Source organism: Contarinia nasturtii, unplaced genomic scaffold (assembly GCF_009176525.2).
Source record: "Contarinia nasturtii isolate CC-2019 unplaced genomic scaffold, AAFC_CNas_1.1 Cnas_scaffold_2291, whole genome shotgun sequence".
Classification (NCBI taxonomy): Eukaryota; Metazoa; Arthropoda; class Insecta; order Diptera; family Cecidomyiidae; genus Contarinia; species Contarinia nasturtii.
Genome location: NW_022199614.1, coordinates 222,305 through 240,429, shown reverse-complemented (window position 1 = coordinate 240,429; position 18,125 = coordinate 222,305). Strand labels below are relative to the sequence as shown.

The window sequence follows — 18,125 nt, the reverse complement described above, 5'->3', positions numbered from 1 at the left end:
ATTCACATTGGATTTGATGAAAAATTCTATAAATTAAAAAAAAAAGAATGATTGTAAAATGTCTTATTAGTTCAATCACAATTGTTTTTTTGCCAATTATATTAATATTATGCTGGGTACGGTGTTGGTCACATTTATTCATTCAACCCGAAAACAAATTATAAAGCATTGTGGACTTTTATGTTGCATATTCTTGTAGCACTAGTTGCCAATAATCTTCAAATATGTATTTGGTAAACTTGACATTTTCAATCGATTTAGCTTACTTATGATTTACTTCACCTCAAATTTTTTTTTAAATATTCTTTTCATGCTCTTAAATAGTAATATATGTGTAAAACCAAAATTTAGTCTTCCAAGTTGCTTTTAATTTCGAATCGTTGCAATCGTCTCCTTCGTACTTCGCAAATTGGATCGTTCGGATCATCTGTTGGATCATTTCGTCCAATGTCTTCGATAGTTACAACATTTCCATCGATTTCCAGTGTCTCAACTGAACTCTTATGTGATGTTGATGGACCGGCTTCGTTATCGGTAATATTTGATGTTGATGTTGTTTTCTCTTCGCTTGTGTCCACAACATCAGATGTCGTTGCCTTTTGTGTTTCCGATGCATTTGGTGCGGTCGATGGTGTCGCGGCTGTTTGCAGTGGTGGAAATTGCGCTGATATCATTGAATATTGATGCATCAACGCCACAGAAGCATCCATCATCACTTGAATATTCTTCAGCAATTTGATACGTTCTTCCACATTTTTTCGTTCGTTTCCCTCAAGTAGTCGTAGCTCTTCATCGGTTAATTGATCCAAATTGGTTGGCATGGTGGGCGGTGGAGTGAGCGCAAATGCTGGTATCGGTGGTGGTGGTGGTATTGGTGGAACCGATGCAAATGGGTTAAATTGAAGAGGATTCGCCGTAAATGGACTCACGGCAAATGGATTACCTGTATTCGATTGAGCATTCAAAATGTTTGCAAATGGATTTGGATCTATGCAAAATGATAATAGAAATGTTACATAAGAAAAACTAGAAAATGAAAGAATATTAAAACTAGAAAACTTACGTGCATTAAAAATATTGTTTGCATTATTGTTGTTATTTTGGACATTCGCATTGGCAGCAGCTGTGTTGGCGTTTGCTGCATTTGGTTGATTGTTATTGTTATTGTTCAATTGATCCATGCCATCATTTTGGCCAACCTGATCTGCTGGTGAGTTTGTATTGCGTAAAATATTCAAACGACATGTGGGGCAAGTTTGTTGACGTTGAAACCATGATCGTAAGCAAGCGGTATGGAAAATATGTCCACATGGTAATTTCTTTGATGTATTAACCATATCTTCTCGACAAATGATGCAAATGTTATCGGACATTGCCAATTCTTCTGGTGTTGCATCTGGGTAAAGTGTATTCATGTTACGAATAGCACGACGTGATAAAATTACATCATTCAATGCTTTTTTGAAGTTTCTAGACACAAATGAATACAGTATAAATATAATTAGAACATGAAATAATTTTATAAATTAGAATGTTATGAATACCTCATCGTATAATACATTGGTCTGAATGCAAACAATGGCAATGTATATATTCGCACCATAATGATAACAAACAGAATATAGAGCACGACACGAATGAAGCCAATCACTAATTCGGTGTACAGTAGAAATACAGCCTTATTCTGGTTCAAAGATAACATAAAATCAATTGAATTGATATCATCTAACTAGAATTAAGAATCAAAGTGTGCGTACCTCCCACGGTGTGTCTGCTCTCATTTCAGCTGCATGCAGTACATATTTTATGGCAATATTTGCAATCATTGTTATTAAAATTGCGTATTCGAATCCAAACACCAGCTGCACGGTGGCACCTTTTGCTATAGTTAATTCGTATGCGTGTGAGATCATACAATAATCCAATAGACCCAGAACAGTGAGTAAAGATGAAACTCGCAGATGAAACATCATACCAATTACAGGGCTTCTTTCCATCTGTTGCCATGAAAACAGAAAGTGTTATCATAATTTGAAAAATTATTACATCAAATAGAACATACGTAATCAACGCGCTCCTCAGCTAACCAATGGAATGATTTCAGAAACAGCAACACAGTGAATAGTGCAACAAACTTTGGGTTGAAGTCATCTCGAAACACTGTGAATGCCAAACAAGTTTCAGTGAGTGCATACCAGAACCGCTCCATTAAATGCTCAAATTCAGCGGCTCGTAATGTTCCAAAAAATATCTTCGCAAAAAAAGAAGGATATGAATTCTAATCAATCAAGTTTTGAGAGGCTAAATATCATTGTAATCACCTTTTTCATTAGCTTTCCCATCATCAAAACACCAACCAGCGATTGAACGTAAATAACCTTACGTAAATAGATAGAAAAACAACAAGTGTTTGTGATTATTATGAGCAATATGGTAGTTCAAAAATGATTCCCGGAAACATTCAAATACTCACTGCCATGCTGGGATTTGATTTGGTGATATAAACAACGGATGGATAAAATTGTTTTTTCTGATAGTAGGCATTTCCAATAACAGCTGACGTTAGTAAAATACTAATCACTGACAAACCCAGTGCCCGCATCTCTACTGACATTTTATTCGAGCTTAAAACAAAAAAAAAATCAGTAAATTTTTCAAATCCTTTCGGATTTTGAATCGACTGATAGAAGATAATATGTCAACCAGAAAAATATCCAAGTAAACTGATTCTAAAACATCGAAGAAATTCTGTTAGAATCGAATTTTCTTTTTTAGTTTGATGTGTATTCGATTGGTTTGTACCACGTAATTTCTAATTTGACATATATAAAGTCTAAAAAAATTAACACATATGTGTCAAATTTCAATTTGACGTTTATGCGTATGCGGCACGATACATTGTTCAATATTTACTTTGAAACAAATTTTAAATGTAACATAAAATTTTAATTTCGATAATTTTCAGAATTTATTAATTTTTGAGTAAAAATATTTAATAAATTAAATTGGTGTCAAATTTATTTTCAACTCATTGAGTTCATAGCCACGAAGCAGCTGCCATTTGCCAATGAGTGCGTCTAATGATGTTTGCGGTGAAGTGCGTTGCGTTACGTTTTCAACGCCATTATACACAGATTCAACTTTTTGAAAGCAAAACAAGCCAACGATTATTCGGAAGAGTTCGCTAAAAATTGACACAAACAATACCAGTTTTCTTACAATAGTTCTCGATTATACTTTTCGATAAAGCAAATTGAACACAAAATGATGCGAAAAACATTGAATTAAATTTATCGCACTTATGTTTATTATTTTAGTTATTATTGCATCAAATATTTTATTGTGTTAAGTGATTTTCATTTTAGTATAAAATGTTTATAAACGAAGTGCCGAATAATGCAGAGTTATCTGCGATCATTGTCAGTGAACTGCGAGATATGTATGGAATCAAATTCAGAAAAGAGAAAAAATTGAAAAGCCAACAAGTTCGTAGTACACATCTAAGTTGCACAACGAATAATTATTCACTCTTCAATAATTTATTATATTTTTAATAGCATTCAAGTCATCATAAAATCTTCGGAGTGCCATTAAATAATTTAGAATTCACTGATGTCAAACTATCAAATGGATCGTTGTGCCGAATTCCGATGTTTTTATCTGACGCTTGTTCACGTATCATGGACCAAATTGAACTGGAAGGCATTTTTCGAAAGGCTGGATCGACTATTCGCCAGAAGGAAATTCGGGTGCGCTCATTACAATTAAATCAATTCTGCTTTAGAGTTTGTATAATCTTTTGTTTCTATTTTATAGGAAAAAATAGAGTTGGGAATTTGGGATGATTCGTATAATGTAATTGACATTGCAAGCATTTTGAAATATTTTTTCCGTGAACTACCCGATCCACTGCTGCCGCCAGGAAATTTCCAAGAAACAATACTTCGTTGTTTAATCGGAAAAAATACAAATGAACGAAAGATCTCTGCAATAAAAATGGTCTGTTTGTTACTACCAAATGTGGTCTTGAACACTTTGGTCTATTTCATGCAGTTTTTGAATTTAGTTTCACTGCATTCAACTTCGAATAAAATGTCAACAAAAAATTTGGCCATCATATTTGCACCAGGTATACAAAAAAATCTTTCTCAAAAAAAAAATCAAATTTTTTCAGATTTAAATGTTATTACTTTTCCGCACACACCTAGTGTGTAAGGTAAAGTATTGGAATCGGTCGAAAAATTAACACCCTCAAAAAACATGTTTTCTGGGTGTTTTAGGAGCCAGGAAACACGAATTTAGCGTTTTTTCTATGTCCGAATGTATGTGCGTGGTAGCCTGTACGCTGTACGCTGTACGCTGTACGCTGTACGCTGTACGCTGTACGCTGTACGCTGTACCCTGTACGCAAAAATTTGTTAACACGATAACTTTCAAAGAAGAAAAGTAATTCAAAATCTGACTTCACAGGATGATTGGGGGTGTCGAGGAATAGAAACCATTAGATTTTGAGCAACTTTGGTTGACAGAGTGACGTGTCATGTCTGGTGTGATGCTCATGGGCATCCATGGGGAAAATTCAATTTTTCTTCCAAAAGTGATATTTAATGTATGCTTAAACACTCAAAAATGTGTATTGGGGGGTTTTTGGGTACGAGAAAACCGAATATGACGCTATTTTTGCGATATAAATAACTTTCGACATACTTTTCATACAAAAAATTCAAAAAAATTAAATTTATGTATGAAATCCATGTCTGTATGATAACGTAATGAGCTGAAACTTTGTACAAGTTATTTTTATCACAAAAAAATACCTTTCCGAGAGTTTAAAGACATTTCAACGCATATTAGGGGTACCTCCCAAACAAAATTTTGGATTTTTCCCTCAAAAACGAAATTTTGTGTGGGAAGTACCCTTAATATGCATTGAAATTTCTTCAAACTTTCAGAATGTTAACTTTTTGTGAAAAAAATAACCTCTGCAAATTTTCACATGATTACGATATCATATAGGCATGACTCCGATACAAAAATTCCCATTTTTAGTAGTTTTTGTATGAAAAGTGAAATCGAAAATGATTTTTATCGTAAAACTAATGTCAGATTCAGTTTTCTCGTAAATTCTTTGAGTAAAGGATTTGTAATAAATGCATGTTGTGGATCACAGTGAGGAAAAGTTCATCTTACGGATGTAAGACATTTTATTTTTTTTCTTATTTTAATCAATCAGGACTAATGCCCATCAACGAAAGCTACGGCCAACGGTTGGTATCGCATGTGCAAATTATTGAGATATTGATCGACAATGCTCATGAGCTGGGTTTGGTGCCATCCCATTTGCAACATCGTCTTCCAAGCCTAGATTTACCCACTGATCCATTGAATTTTACGATGTTTTCTTCGGGCTCCGAAACACGACGCTCAATTGATCGTGTGAAAGTACCAGAAACTGATATCAAAAAGAAAAAGAAACGCCGCAGCGGCTCACTGACACGTAAGCTTTCTTATATACGCGAATAATAATACAAGATTAATGAATTTAATTGATAGGAATGTTCAATGGTTTTCGAAAAATTGTCGGCGCAACAATTATCGGTACATCTACAGAAAATTTAGATGATAGTCACGAAAACGAAGTCCAATCAACGCCATGCATAAACAAATCGAAAAAACGTAGAACTTTGGAAACTGGCGCTTTCAGTTCGAAAAAGAAGTAAGAAAATGATTCAACTTCTCCATTCGTCTTTGATATAATCTATTTTAAATATTTTGCAGGAAAGATGTGCTTGCCTTATTACAACCAACCGGACTAGCCGGCGGAATCTTACCATCAACACCAATGGCATGCAGTAAAAATAAGTGAGTATAATATTTTATATTTAAAACTTATAAATACAATAAATGACCATAAAAATAATATCTTTCAGGCCAACAAAGAAAAGTCGATTGAGTTTGGGTGGAAAACGTTATACAAAAAATGCATCACAGCATTCCAACGGTCCTAAGTCTTCAATTGTCTCGTCGTTGGAAAGGAGATGGAGTTTTATGGTTTCAGGCAATGGCAATGGTCCACGTGAAAATCAAAAGACATCGTTGAATACGATTCAAGACACCTCAACATCGGTCGCTCAGCCAGAACCAAATGATAAATGCGAGCAGGCGTGGGAAGCGCAAATAACAAAAAGTGAATACGAAGAAATAAAAGATCGCGTTAAAGCTATCGAATCAAGAATTTCAAAAGAATTTACCAAGCTACAGTCTTCATTGGCAAATAATTCAATTGACTCGGTTGACACAAATGACACACGCAATGGTCCGGAACGTGTTTTAGAAAAATTCGAACGAACATTAGAAGAAACGGAACTAATGAATACATCGCCAATGATGACAGAACAACTGGCTAATCACTTGAGTCGTGGCTTGAAAATTCGTTCAAGCACCGAAAACAGAATAATCAGATCACCGAGTGCACGTAAAATTGGAAATATTCGACGCAAATCACAGGAAAACGTTAGGCTTACACGAAATAAATCATGGCACCTAGGACCGAATTCGTCACCGCGTATATCAAGAGGAGCACGAATAATAAGAAAATCACCACTGCAACAAGTTACACTACAAAGTCCAAATGTTGAAAAACATGTTCAAATACCGCGTGCAAATTTAAAACGTGGTCGACCAAACACATTCGCAAACGGATTGCGTTGCACGCAACAGGCGACCGAAAACATAAAATCTGCAGAAAAAAAGTCGAATACATTCGTTGTCAGTGACAACACAACGGATAACAACAGAACAATAGATTTAAGCAATGACTTGAAAAATGAACAATGGATGTGCGCAGAAAACTTTTTTGATGGCATGCAAACTCCCGGCATGACTGAAGAAAATCCCATAAACACATCAAGAAGTAGTACAAAAACGTCAACCACAAAGGTGAAACCATGTCGAAAACGTTTAAATATGAACTTTGACATTACTCCAACAAATCAACAAAACAACTCAAATACGCCTCGATCAGCGAACAAAAATAATATTTCAGTGATCGATACAATGAAAACACCAATGCTTCCGCCACGTTTGCCATTGGTTAAAAAAACACCAGCAAAAACACCACACTCTGTTCTGGCGAATCGAAATGTTTTTACACCACTTTGGCAACAGGAGCAGCAGCAAATCGCTGGGCGAGCATCGATTGCAAGGTTACGCAGTCAAAATGCAGGTATGGTAATGGCCAAAGCGAAATTGTTCGATGGACTTGTAACGGAACAGCCGAACGTGAAAAAAAATCCACGTATAATCAAAACAGATACTCAGAATAACAATCAAAGCGATCAAGAAAATAAACCGTATTTGGATCCAAGTATTCGTAGTCGATTGAATCAATCACGTTCAGCCAATAACAGTCCTCGGCGTAATAAAGCCACCATGAGCGGTGTTCACCGTAGACAACAGCTCAGGGCACATCGTCACACGCCCATAAAAAAGACACCAATTAATCTCGATAAGAATTTATTGACAATTACCGGAAACAATCACCGTTCTCCGGCAATCCAAAGTCCACTGACCCGTCGAATCGGGATAGATGCCACTCCGCATGCCAAAGGTGCAACTATGATTGCAAAACCACCTCGACGAATTATTACCCCACAAAATAAACGAAAACCACTCTAAAAGATGCTGTATATTTTCTAAGCAACAGTTAAATTGTTAATTTCAAATAATGTCTTTGTTTGCATTTCTTAACGTTTTATAACATTCTTAGATATTTATTTGTGATTCTATGCTCATTTTTTGTTGTTGTATCCACAGTTATGGATTCCACACTGCCCAAATCAAAGAGAATACCTTCTAACAAATCGTTAAATTTATTGTGACAAATTATAATTTGAAAGAAAAGTCAAATGCGAAAATGGAAATAAATAAAATTGACGACTTAGGAAATTTCAGTTTGGTTGATTCATTATGTAATTTGTAAATTCCATGCTGTGCATTGTGGATGGTCTCCTCAATTCAATAAACACAAACTCTATTCAACTATATTGCACTGATTTCATCGTAAATATAACACTTTTTACATCTTCTATTTGATTTAGATTTTTTTTAAAGCATACTTGTATAACTAGATTTATGAATTATTGAATAAATGGTTTCATGTTTTCCTACACGAATTTTTTGAATCTGTTTTAGTTGTAAGCTGTGAACGACTTTGAAATAGTCAAAATTAGCAAAACCACGAGAAGAATACCACATGGAGTGTGAACACTTTTGAAACCATTGCAGTAGCTGATATCGCATTCGCAAATTTGCTGATGGGCAGAAATACCATGGCGAGTGTAGCATTCAGGGCGAACTTCAGTTATATCACTTCCACATTCTCGGAGTACTCGGCTATCCGGTTCCACTGTAATGATATATTTTAAATACTTGCTTTATTTTCGAACTCAATCGAATGAAGGTAAGTTTGATTTTCTATCACTCATTCCAATAGACGAGCTAATCAAATATTTACATGAATTGATGCCAATTCGAACAACTTGTGAAATTTTCCTACAATAGTTATAAGTTAGATTGGTATGCGTTGAAACGTCAGCACAATCGACAACAAATTCGGATGGTGGATATGCAAGTGCGCAACGAATGTCGACATTGCTGTTACATTCGAAACATTTAATTGTTACACCTGAAAAAATCATAATAAACTCGTTATTCGATTACTGTAGAATTTTTGAATTTTATTGGTTTTAGTTTTTAACTCCTAAAATTTGTTTTAGTACTTTGCATTCTGTTAGGTTTCAACATGTATTAAACATAAAGGTTTTCATCTGAAACATTTGTTTTGTTAAATTTTACAGTTGAATATGGTTTATCAATTTTTTATTCTTATTTTCGTGATGAAATATACATAATCTTGAATATTGGTAGTTGATCGCATGTCGCGTAAATCGTAAAAATGCATTTCCATAACACCAGATTAACTTGAGTCTTAGTTGGTGTATGTTTCGTGTGAAAATAATAAATAGATTTTTTTAACCAAAAAGCTGAAACAGACAATAGTACAATGCGATTTGCACGAGATGCGAAACTTAAACCAATAAAAACTAAATACATACTATTTACCGAAGCAGATTCAATGCCTACATTCATTTATTAGTTAAGTTTTACATTTAGTTTTCAGTTAGCTTGTTTTTTTTTTTCTGTGGATAAGTAAATATATGTGAGTGTGTCTTTTATGTCACGAATTTTTTTTTGAAGTTTGGTTGTTTTCTTTTATGTTAGATACAAATTTGTCTAAGAAAATAAATTGTTAGCTGAAATTGAATTATTAAAATGTAATGGTTTGCTTTGTTTCTGTTATGAATTCCAAATAGTTGTTATGTTTATTAATGACAAAAAGCTTAACTACAAATTTAATTTTGAAATGAATTTCAAATGAAAAGCACAAAATATGGAACATAATTGATGAATGTTGATTTTATTATTAATCTATTGCATTTTTTTGGGTTGGGATGAATGAATGATGATGTTACAAATATGTATTTTATGTATATTTGTTATATGTGGCTACAGCATATATGCACGTATAGTACCCTCGAATCAAAAAAAACATTTATTTTAACATCATACTGCCTAAAAGTGTGTCAAATAAACATATTTTTTTTAAATTTATATATTTTGTTGCTTCTGAACTCACAAATGACAACTAAAAGTCATATGTCTTTACGACGACGACGATGAATACAAATCGTGGAGTTTTCTTGTTTTTATCCTAGTTCATTTGTCTCTACATTAATTTAAACTACTGTAGATATAACATGTGGTGATAAAATTCAGTTGGCTTGGGCCAATCTTTTCAGATAGAATTCTATTTTATGTTCATTTGTGATTTTAAGTCTCAAATGATATAACCGAAATAATCGATAAACGATTTTTGAATAAATGGCATCATAAATTGATAACAGTTCAAATCAACCTTAGGAGAATAGGTTTGGTCTGTAATCAGGTAAAAGTTTTTGAAGTTTTTTTTGGTGAGAAGGAAATTATACTTGATATATAACAATGTTAATTAAAATGTAAATAAAAAAAGCGTCTCAAAAAAGTTGTCATGGGTGTGAAAACTTTTCAAATCGCTTGGTCTCTTATACGATAAGAACACAGTTAAAAAGTTATCAACTAGAACGATACAAGGGGATATATTTTTTGTATAATGTCACAACGCTCTGACTCATATATAATATTGTTTGGGTTTAACCGAAAATTCTAACTGATGTCTTGGTTTAACGATCAATAAAATCTAAATTCGAATTCATTGTAATGACTCAAGTAGCAAGACACACTACACAACGCTCTGTGACTGCGGTGGTATGTCTACGTCTAGAGCGTGCGTTTAAAATATTTACTATGTCAATTCTGGAATCAGAACTAATAAGAAAGTATCCCAAAAAAATATAGAAAACAAAATCACTCAGCATAAGTGCGTCGCAATGGCGATTGGCTTTGTCTCGGTGGACTCTTTTTCCAATGTGAATGTCTTGTTTCGTTTCGAAGCAAGTTTTTAGCTGTGTTTTGCGATGTATGTGCAATCGTACTTTTAATGTAATACAATGCCGAAAATGCCTAATAGAGCTATAAGCATGATCGGACTCTTTAACGAATTTGAGTGATTGCAATTGTCTCTTTGATTGCAAGCGCACACAATTTGACGACCACCAAAACCTGATAGTTAAAATGAAAAATAAAAATAAAAAATCACGAATTAATTAAATGTTTAGAGAGATATTTTGAAGAAAACATTTGTTCTACATACCGTGTCTCTTGTAGCAGGTGTTTTCATAGGTTCTTGTATCAAAACCGCACGAACGGATGACTCTGGTATTTGCTGGCACTGGATCAGAAAACAGTGGTGTGTCTTATGAACTTATGGTTACGCATATCAAATATTTACATTTCATTGAACTACTTACATTGATTCACTGAGAATTCGATGACCTGCAATACCTTTCGGCAGATCGTGTACTGAATTGGCTTATTTCTATCATCACGATCCTGTTTCAATGAACAATCAACAGAAAAGTTTGATGGTACTGCATCCAATTCGCATCCTTGATTGTAGTGACTGTTACATTCAAAGCATTTTATCGCTGAACCTATTTTCAATATAGCATGAATTAATTTGAACTTTGATCATCACATTAAATTTATATATTCAATTAAAATCCAATATAACTCGAACAATATGTGTTTTTTCAATTACTGCGGTCAAATCATGCAAATTAAAATAAATAATCATAGATTAAGTGATGTAAAGCTGAAAATAAAATCCTCATAAAACACAGACTGATAAGAGTCGCATGAAGCAAACGAAATAAAAAAAACTGTACTTACATGCAAAAAAGTATAAGATGAAAGAAAACCAAGATAATAAAATAAAGGTCAAATTATAGATTAACTTAAATGTGGACTTATTTAAGCGATGGGCGTTGCTTAAGTACTCAAAATTTAAAATAATTTGGTGCTTACATAACAAAAAATCTAGATCACTAGGATTTAATTTCCTTATATTTTACGAATAATTCTATAATTATTTTGGTTTATTATCTTTCAGAAAATAATACGATTGTTCAGTATGTCATTTGATTTTTTTTTGTTGAATTCTATATTTTATAGTTATTTTAGCATTCAAATCTGAACCAGTCATGCAATTCCCATTGAGAGGAAAATTAAGAAGAATCTGCTAATTTAAATGTGATTGTAGATTTTTCTTTCTCGAATATATCGGTGTGAGAAAACAGAATGTTACATAAGAGATGCCAATGTGGTGTGTTACATTTTCATTCCCGCAACAAGGAAAGGAATGTGTGTCCTTCTTTCCACATTTCAATAGATCGATGTGTGAGCAAAAGTAATTTGTTGTGATGCGTATTTGTGTGTGTCATGAGAGAATCGCATGCGCATTCCAAGTTTTTTTACATTTCATATAACATTTTTATTTCATGTCAGTACAATAGGTTCTATGCCCCGACCAAATTATCGATTGAATATCCTATGGCATATATTTCGTCAGCGTTTTTCTCCTTTGACACGGCTTTCGTCATCCAATTTTTTTTTGGCATACTTGATATATTCCACTTCCACATTGTGTTATGCATTAAATAACGATTTTCTGGTCGATAGACAAAATTGATTCTAATCACGAAACAACAAAATTTGCGTAGCACTAATGAATTCCCAATGAAATTACACCGAATCTTACATGTTCGTGTTTAAGTCGTCACAAAAAAAACTTTCTAAGATTCAACACATTCCATGAGATTTTCACAACCTAAAACTATCATGAGGTTGTAATGAGTTTTAAGCACAGGTAAAACGATAAGCAGACAAAATGTTAAGACAAAATTAAACAAAGAACTTGGCTAATTTTACATAAGTATAAAAAATTTCTCACCTTGTCCAACGAAAATCACTAAGAGTAAAACACTTGCAATGATAATTGATTGTTTCGCGGCCATTTTATTCAGTGCAGTTTTTTTTTCCTTTTTAAAGTTTTGATTTTAAATTGAACAATGGATTTCCAATTGAAAAAAGTGTACACACCAAGTGAATACCTGAATTCTCAATCGATTTTTCTCTTTACTATTTAATTTGACCGTTTGTAAAAATTGGCAACACAAGTTTTTTCCTTCTTGAATCTGTATAGGCTTCAATCACCAATGGCTATCAAAAGGAGTGTACACTCTCGGCAACTGTTAACGTTTGAGCTCCAGTGGAAAATTGTATAGCCATTACACTGCTCCCAATCTAAATGTGATCTACTTTATTTGTACTTTCGAGAATGTATTGTGTGTGTATAAGTGTACTATTGCGCTTGTGTTTGATGATGGCTTTTTTCATTCGTATTACATCTTGGAGCCCATTTTGTTCAGTGCGATTGTAAAGAATCGGAAGCTGTGTTGCGCCGGTGCCGCCAAGCATGTTCTATGTGTATGTCTTTAGTATGTATTTGTAGTCAAAAGAGGGGAGGCTATAAAACTGTGTTTGTACTTCAAATGACACAATTCTACTGGCATCCAAGGACTGATCAACGTATCTTTAGACCAAATTGCTCTATTTTGAATTTGAACAGCTTAAACTGTCAAATTTCATATATTTTTCATTGCCCACTTTTCATTACCGATGTGACATCAATTAACAATAATAATAAAAGCAATCAAACTAAATTGATTAGAATCAAATTTATTCTTAGCTGATCAGACACGATGCTATTTTTGAAAAAACAACTTAATTCAAAATCATTGAATTCAGGGCGTTAGAAGGTCTAAAGTTTTAATAATGAAATGAAAATTTTATATTGAGCAAAAATAACATTAATATTTTGAATACATGTTTAATAGGGTGGAACATTTTTGGTACAATTTGGTGGCCACTTGGCAAAACATTTTTTATAGTCTCCAGATTCAAGATATGAAGAAATTTTCAATTTGCGGTTCCATATAAGACAGCGACTTGAAAGGAAAGGAGGTAAATTTTACTGAAAAATCATGAAAAATTGCAGTGACCCAATCACCATGAAGACTTGTGAATCCTATTTTCTGACCAAAATAAGTAATATCACCAAGTTTTATGAAATTTCAACAAAAAATAAAAGTGCCTCCCATACAAAAAAATTATTTTTTTCTCAAAAACAAAAAATCTAAAATTTTGTTAGGGAGGCACCTTTATTTTTGGTTGAAATTTCATCAAACTTGGTGATATTACCTATTTTGGACAGAAAATAAGATTCACAAGTTTTCATGGTGATTGGGACACTGCAATTTTTCATGATTTTCCAGTAAAATGTACCCCCTTTCCGTTAAAGTCGCTATCTTATATGGAACCGTAAATTGAAAATTCCTTCATATCTTGAATCTGGTGACTATAAGACATGTTTTCTCAAGTGGCCATCAAGATATGCCTCGAAATTCAAAAAAATGTTCGACCCTAATGTTTAATGATAATTGATTAATAAAATTCTTTAACAATAAATATTAAAAATATATTTTTTGTATATGTATTATTATTTTATTGAAAAATTTTTGTATTATTATTATTATTATTAATATTTCGAGGAACAAAGTTTAAGTCGTGAAATATAAGCGGAGGCCCAAAAATAATTCTTGCTACTTAATGGACCGGGCCTGTTTCCACCATTTTCGAGAAATCGATTTCCGGTGAAAAAAATATAGATTGATGTGCTCCTAAACTTGCTCGATAGCTATCAATATTTCAAATAAAGGCTGATTTTAATGATTTTTCCGTATTTCAATACTTTGTACGCATACGAACGACCGATCACAGTCGGACAGCCCACACTTACAGGAGTAAGCCGAACTTTTCCGCACGGTGGTAGACGCGTATTTTATTAAGCTAGTTCAAAATAATATTTGTTCGATTTTTCAAGCCTTTCAAGCGGCGTAAAGTTCGAGACCAAAAAATGTGTTCGGCATCGAAATATTCTTTAATTTAATAGCAAAAGTACTCGCAAAAGATTTTTCACACATTCATGATGAACGAAAGACATTTTTTTGAATACTTTAGTATTCTATTTTCTAACAAAACGCTATAAAAATACGTTTGACCTTAATTTTCACACAAAAATTATTCTTGAAACACTTTTATGGAAGTGAAACTTTACACAGCTTATTTTTTTACAAATTTCCTCCGAATGTTGTTTTTTTTTTTAATTAAAAAAAACTAAGGGTCACAAACGAAAATTTTGTATGGAATCTGTTACTCCGAAGTCGAAAAGGCTGGTAGCTGGATATTCGATCGGGTGGTGTTTCATTGTGAACGATATTGTATGAATTGTGTGATAAATTCAGTCTGTGATCAGACGGCGAATAAAATAAATAAATAAAATAAAATACTCTTAATTTTCGTTGAAAGAACCTTGTCAATTCTATATGGTTTTGTATGATTAGGCGCTAATGGACACTATTCAAGCATTTTAAATGAATGAATCCACTCATATACTCATATATACTCAACTAGGGTAGACCGAAATGTGTAAAAATTTGAAAACAACATTACACTCACTCAGTCGAAATGGAGTCTAGATTACATATCAACCATTATTTATGCCATATTACTTTTGTGTAATATAATTATTATCAGAAATTTTGTCTCAGGTTAATCCAGTAATGTCCAGATGACACATACAAACACTAATCTTAATTTCAATCTCAATTACATACTCATATTATTCAGTTCTCTCGTTTTTTTTTTTGCCACCTTCGTTTCCACTTGCGTTGGTATTGTGACCAATAAAAAAAGTAGTTTTGGTTAGAACTGAACCGAATACACCGGTTGCGTGTGATCGTTCAATACACGGTATCAATGAAAACGCTTTCAATGAGATCACATCCGTACGCATACTCCGTCGAAATCAACGATTTAAACCAATTTTGAGCGAACGCATAAATATCCGTGGAATTGTGACTAAAACTTTATTCATTAATTGCTGATTGATATGGTCAGACACAAACGCGACGACGCATCTCACATTCTCACATTCTAATCGGCAAATTTCGTTTTTCATTTTAAATTGACATACATATTTTGAGTACTTAATTTTTACATTTTTTTTTTATTTAAAAAAAAGGTGAATTTGTCATGTGGTTAAAGTTATAATGTTATATATATAGTTCGAAAAAATGCAAAAATTTTAAACTTCTATGTAACGGAATTCAATTTGATTTCGTTTGTTAAATTTATAGTTTTATATTTCCTTTGTTAAATTCAGTTCAACAGAAAAGTAAATATAATATATTTAAAAGCAATTGTATTGAGTATCACAATGCATAGTCAAAAGTTTTTGTGTGCGACTGCTGTTCTACTCGGCCTTTTATCAGTAACCACAGGTAATGAAAAATGACAGTGAATGAATAAAAAGACCTTGAAATATAGCCATCGCCCCAATATAATTTATAACGAAATCAATTCTAATTTGGTGAAGCATGAAATAGAATGATTGTACGCGCATTGTTATCAATATCAACTGTATTGAAAATATATGGTGAAATTGATGTAAATCAATCCATTGTTAGTTGTGTTTCGGTAAACTTGCGCAATGCCAATAAAATATAAGGGCCGAATTTTGCATGTTTTCGCGTCTTTTTGAATTGGACTCGCACAACAAAATGTTGCGTATACATGGTGTTATATGTCAAAGATTATCTAATATCGCACTTGAAGTGTTACTCCAATATTTCTCTTGAAGTTATACCATGGCAAATAAGTCAAAATTAGTGTAAATTGTTTCAATATATGGTCCCGTCGAAATGAAACGTAAATAATTAACTGTATTATATAAGACGCAAGTCAATGTCAAAATCAGTTTGTTCAACTAAAGCAAACTTTATATAGATTTGGTAATTCATTTTGGTAATATGGTAATTGAATTGTACGATTCTTATTCTGATTTACGAACACACATATAATAAATAACTTCATCGTGATCAGTCACTTATCATAATCGTAAATGAATTTCCGTTGTTCTCAAAAATTAGACATACTTCTTTGATTGTTAAGTAGTACATTGGATACAAAAAAGAATGTTAATTGAACAATTAGCGTTTAACAAGTCACATTCCATGGAACGCACGCATTCGCACATGTATTATATTCTCAAATTCCCAGTTTCTCTGCTGACTTATGTAATTGTTTAATTTACTTTATTTTCTGCTTTGATCTAGTTTAACCAAAAACAAATTATTAGATTACTAGAGTAGAGATTTCCATAATTTTTCCAGTTTAAACAAGAATCAATGGGAAATGAACGGAAACTAAATCCAGATTTAAGCCCTATCTATTTGTGAAGTAAACAAACACAATATGATGACAATATTTTTTCTACAAAAAAAAAAACACAGTTGATAACAAACCGCATAAATCATGATTTTTCTCATTTCAAACAAAAAATTTCAAACGCAAATGAGTCATTGGCATTACATTTATTATCATTGAATAGTGGACGCATTTAATTGCTATCAATGCAATTCACATTCGAATCCAGAATGTGCTGACCTACACGCTCATCCACCGCATAAAGTAGCTGGTTTTCATCAGCAATGCGATGACAAAGATTCTGAGGGGAACCCAGCATTTTGTCGAACTATAACTTACAAATGTATGTTGTATATGCACAATCTATTATTTTCATAATATTTTATAAAAGAGTTGTTTTTTTTTTCTTTTATAACAGTCAAATTCCTGAAAAATACTGACCTAGATGCCAGTCGGGTTGTCAGAACATGCGGTTTTCAAAAATCGCCAAAAGATTGCTACACAGTGGATAACGATCATCATTTAGAGAGCGTTTGTCAGTGTTTTACAGATGGTTGTAACTCTGCTGCCGGTATCTCTGTTTTCGGCTTTCTTTTCACATTAGTTATTGCCTCTGCACTTTATTTTGTAGCTTGATATTTTCACTCTATTTAATACAATTGTAGCAAATATTGTACACAGTCAAAAGATGAAATAAAATTTATTTACACATACACGAGCAAATGTCGCATATTTATCCTTTATGTTGAGATTTACAAAAGAATTTAACCCTCTTTTTTTAGGAGGAGTGTATAAATGATTGTCTAAAATCAGTAATGTGCGAGGAAAATTTTTCAGGGGGTAGGTTTTTCGAAACCAAAAAATTCTTTAGCAAATTCTTACTGGAGGAGTGGAGACGTACTTGGTGTTTGTTTAGATATGGATGATGGCAAAATCGAATATTATCGAAATGGTGTGGGTTTGGGTGTTGCTTTTGATGATGTGAATCGAGGGCCTGGCATCGCCCTCTTTCCAGCTATGTCACTTGCATTTGATGATAGTTTATCAGACAAATTTTCGTTTTTTTTGTCACTTTTTGAGGCGAAAATCCCTACCAAATCGGAAAAAATTTACTCGGAACCAAAAAACCTAGGAAATTGAAAGAATTTACCTCAATTTTCTACATTGATGAGCTAAAAAAAAGGTCTTCACTTTTAGAATCAAAAACCCTAGCAAATTCGAATAATTTTCGCGAAAAAAAAATTCTCATCCAAATCAAAGGGGAGGGGGGGTTAAACGCACATTACTGGTCTAAAATATAT

The 18,125-nt window shown here is 33.0% G+C and overlaps 4 protein-coding genes across 6 annotated transcripts; 2 read left to right on the top strand and 2 right to left on the bottom strand.

Annotated features, from left to right (window-relative positions):
• Positions 1–11: 11 nt before the first annotated feature.
• LOC116348152 (E3 ubiquitin-protein ligase HRD1) lies at positions 12–2,820 on the bottom strand. The gene is made up of 7 exons (XM_031779049.1): positions 2,474–2,820; positions 2,322–2,378; positions 2,063–2,251; positions 1,758–1,997; positions 1,545–1,684; positions 1,064–1,470; positions 12–988 (listed from the first exon to the last, which is right to left on the bottom strand). Exons 1-7 carry the CDS (start codon positions 2,612–2,614, stop codon positions 348–350), a joined length of 1,815 nt encoding a protein of 604 aa, XP_031634909.1. The 5' UTR covers positions 2,615–2,820; the 3' UTR covers positions 12–347.
• A 355-nt stretch (positions 2,821–3,175) lies between these two features.
• On the top strand, positions 3,176–7,952 carry LOC116348131 (rho GTPase-activating protein 11A-like). The gene is made up of 7 exons (XM_031779005.1): positions 3,176–3,485; positions 3,558–3,749; positions 3,817–4,129; positions 5,234–5,497; positions 5,554–5,716; positions 5,779–5,862; positions 5,931–7,952. The coding sequence occupies exons 1-7, from the start codon at positions 3,372–3,374 to the stop codon at positions 7,675–7,677; spliced, it is 2,877 nt and encodes a 958-aa protein (XP_031634865.1). The 5' UTR covers positions 3,176–3,371; the 3' UTR covers positions 7,678–7,952.
• LOC116348132 lies at positions 7,639–12,818 on the bottom strand. Of its 3 annotated transcripts, none has more exons than XM_031779006.1 (4): positions 12,449–12,806; positions 10,968–11,150; positions 10,811–10,912; positions 8,718–10,719 (listed from the first exon to the last, which is right to left on the bottom strand). In XM_031779006.1, the coding sequence occupies exons 1-4, from the start codon at positions 12,510–12,512 to the stop codon at positions 10,595–10,597; spliced, it is 474 nt and encodes a 157-aa protein (XP_031634866.1). In that variant the 5' UTR covers positions 12,513–12,806; the 3' UTR covers positions 8,718–10,594. The 3 variants fall into 3 exon arrangements, with proteins under 3 accessions (XP_031634868.1, XP_031634866.1, XP_031634869.1); XM_031779009.1 differs by having other exon boundaries at positions 10,811–10,888; positions 12,449–12,798; XM_031779008.1 differs by lacking the exons at positions 8,718–10,719; positions 10,811–10,912; positions 10,968–11,150 and adding exons at positions 7,639–8,407; positions 8,516–8,686 and having other exon boundaries at positions 12,449–12,818.
• A 2,577-nt stretch (positions 12,819–15,395) lies between these two features.
• On the top strand, positions 15,396–17,547 carry LOC116348158. The gene is made up of 3 exons (XM_031779056.1): positions 15,396–15,899; positions 17,009–17,167; positions 17,243–17,547. The coding sequence occupies exons 1-3, from the start codon at positions 15,836–15,838 to the stop codon at positions 17,458–17,460; spliced, it is 441 nt and encodes a 146-aa protein (XP_031634916.1). The 5' UTR covers positions 15,396–15,835; the 3' UTR covers positions 17,461–17,547.
• The last annotated feature ends 578 nt before the right edge of the window (positions 17,548–18,125 follow it).

Excerpts from the sequence above, each read along its gene's own strand:
- LOC116348158 (XM_031779056.1), top strand. The coding sequence starts at position 15,836 with ATGCATAGTCAAAAGTTTTTGTGTGCGACTGCTGTTCTACTCGGCCTT. Across the intron at positions 15,900-17,008 it reads CCTTTTATCAGTAACCACAG|TGGACGCATTTAATTGCTAT; the intron begins GTAATGAAAAAT and ends ATCATTGAATAG. Across the intron at positions 17,168-17,242 it reads TCGAACTATAACTTACAAAT|TCAAATTCCTGAAAAATACT; the intron begins GTATGTTGTATA and ends CTTTTATAACAG.
- LOC116348132 (XM_031779006.1), bottom strand. The coding sequence starts at position 12,512 with ATGGCCGCGAAACAATCAATTATCATTGCAAGTGTTTTACTCTTAGTG. Across the intron at positions 10,913-10,967 it reads CGAATTCTCAGTGAATCAAT|ACACACCACTGTTTTCTGAT; the intron begins GTAAGTAGTTCA and ends TAAGTTCATAAG. Across the intron at positions 10,720-10,810 it reads CACCTGCTACAAGAGACACG|GTTTTGGTGGTCGTCAAATT; the intron begins GTATGTAGAACA and ends TTTAACTATCAG.
- LOC116348131 (XM_031779005.1), top strand. The coding sequence starts at position 3,372 with ATGTTTATAAACGAAGTGCCGAATAATGCAGAGTTATCTGCGATCATT. Across the intron at positions 5,498-5,553 it reads CCGCAGCGGCTCACTGACAC|GAATGTTCAATGGTTTTCGA; the intron begins GTAAGCTTTCTT and ends TTTAATTGATAG. Across the intron at positions 5,863-5,930 it reads ATGGCATGCAGTAAAAATAA|GCCAACAAAGAAAAGTCGAT; the intron begins GTGAGTATAATA and ends AATATCTTTCAG.
- LOC116348152 (XM_031779049.1), bottom strand. The coding sequence starts at position 2,614 with ATGTCAGTAGAGATGCGGGCACTGGGTTTGTCAGTGATTAGTATTTTA. Across the intron at positions 2,379-2,473 it reads AATCAAATCCCAGCATGGCA|GTTATTTACGTTCAATCGCT; the intron begins GTGAGTATTTGA and ends TATTTACGTAAG. Across the intron at positions 1,471-1,544 it reads CCAATGTATTATACGATGAG|AAACTTCAAAAAAGCATTGA; the intron begins GTATTCATAACA and ends ATTTGTGTCTAG.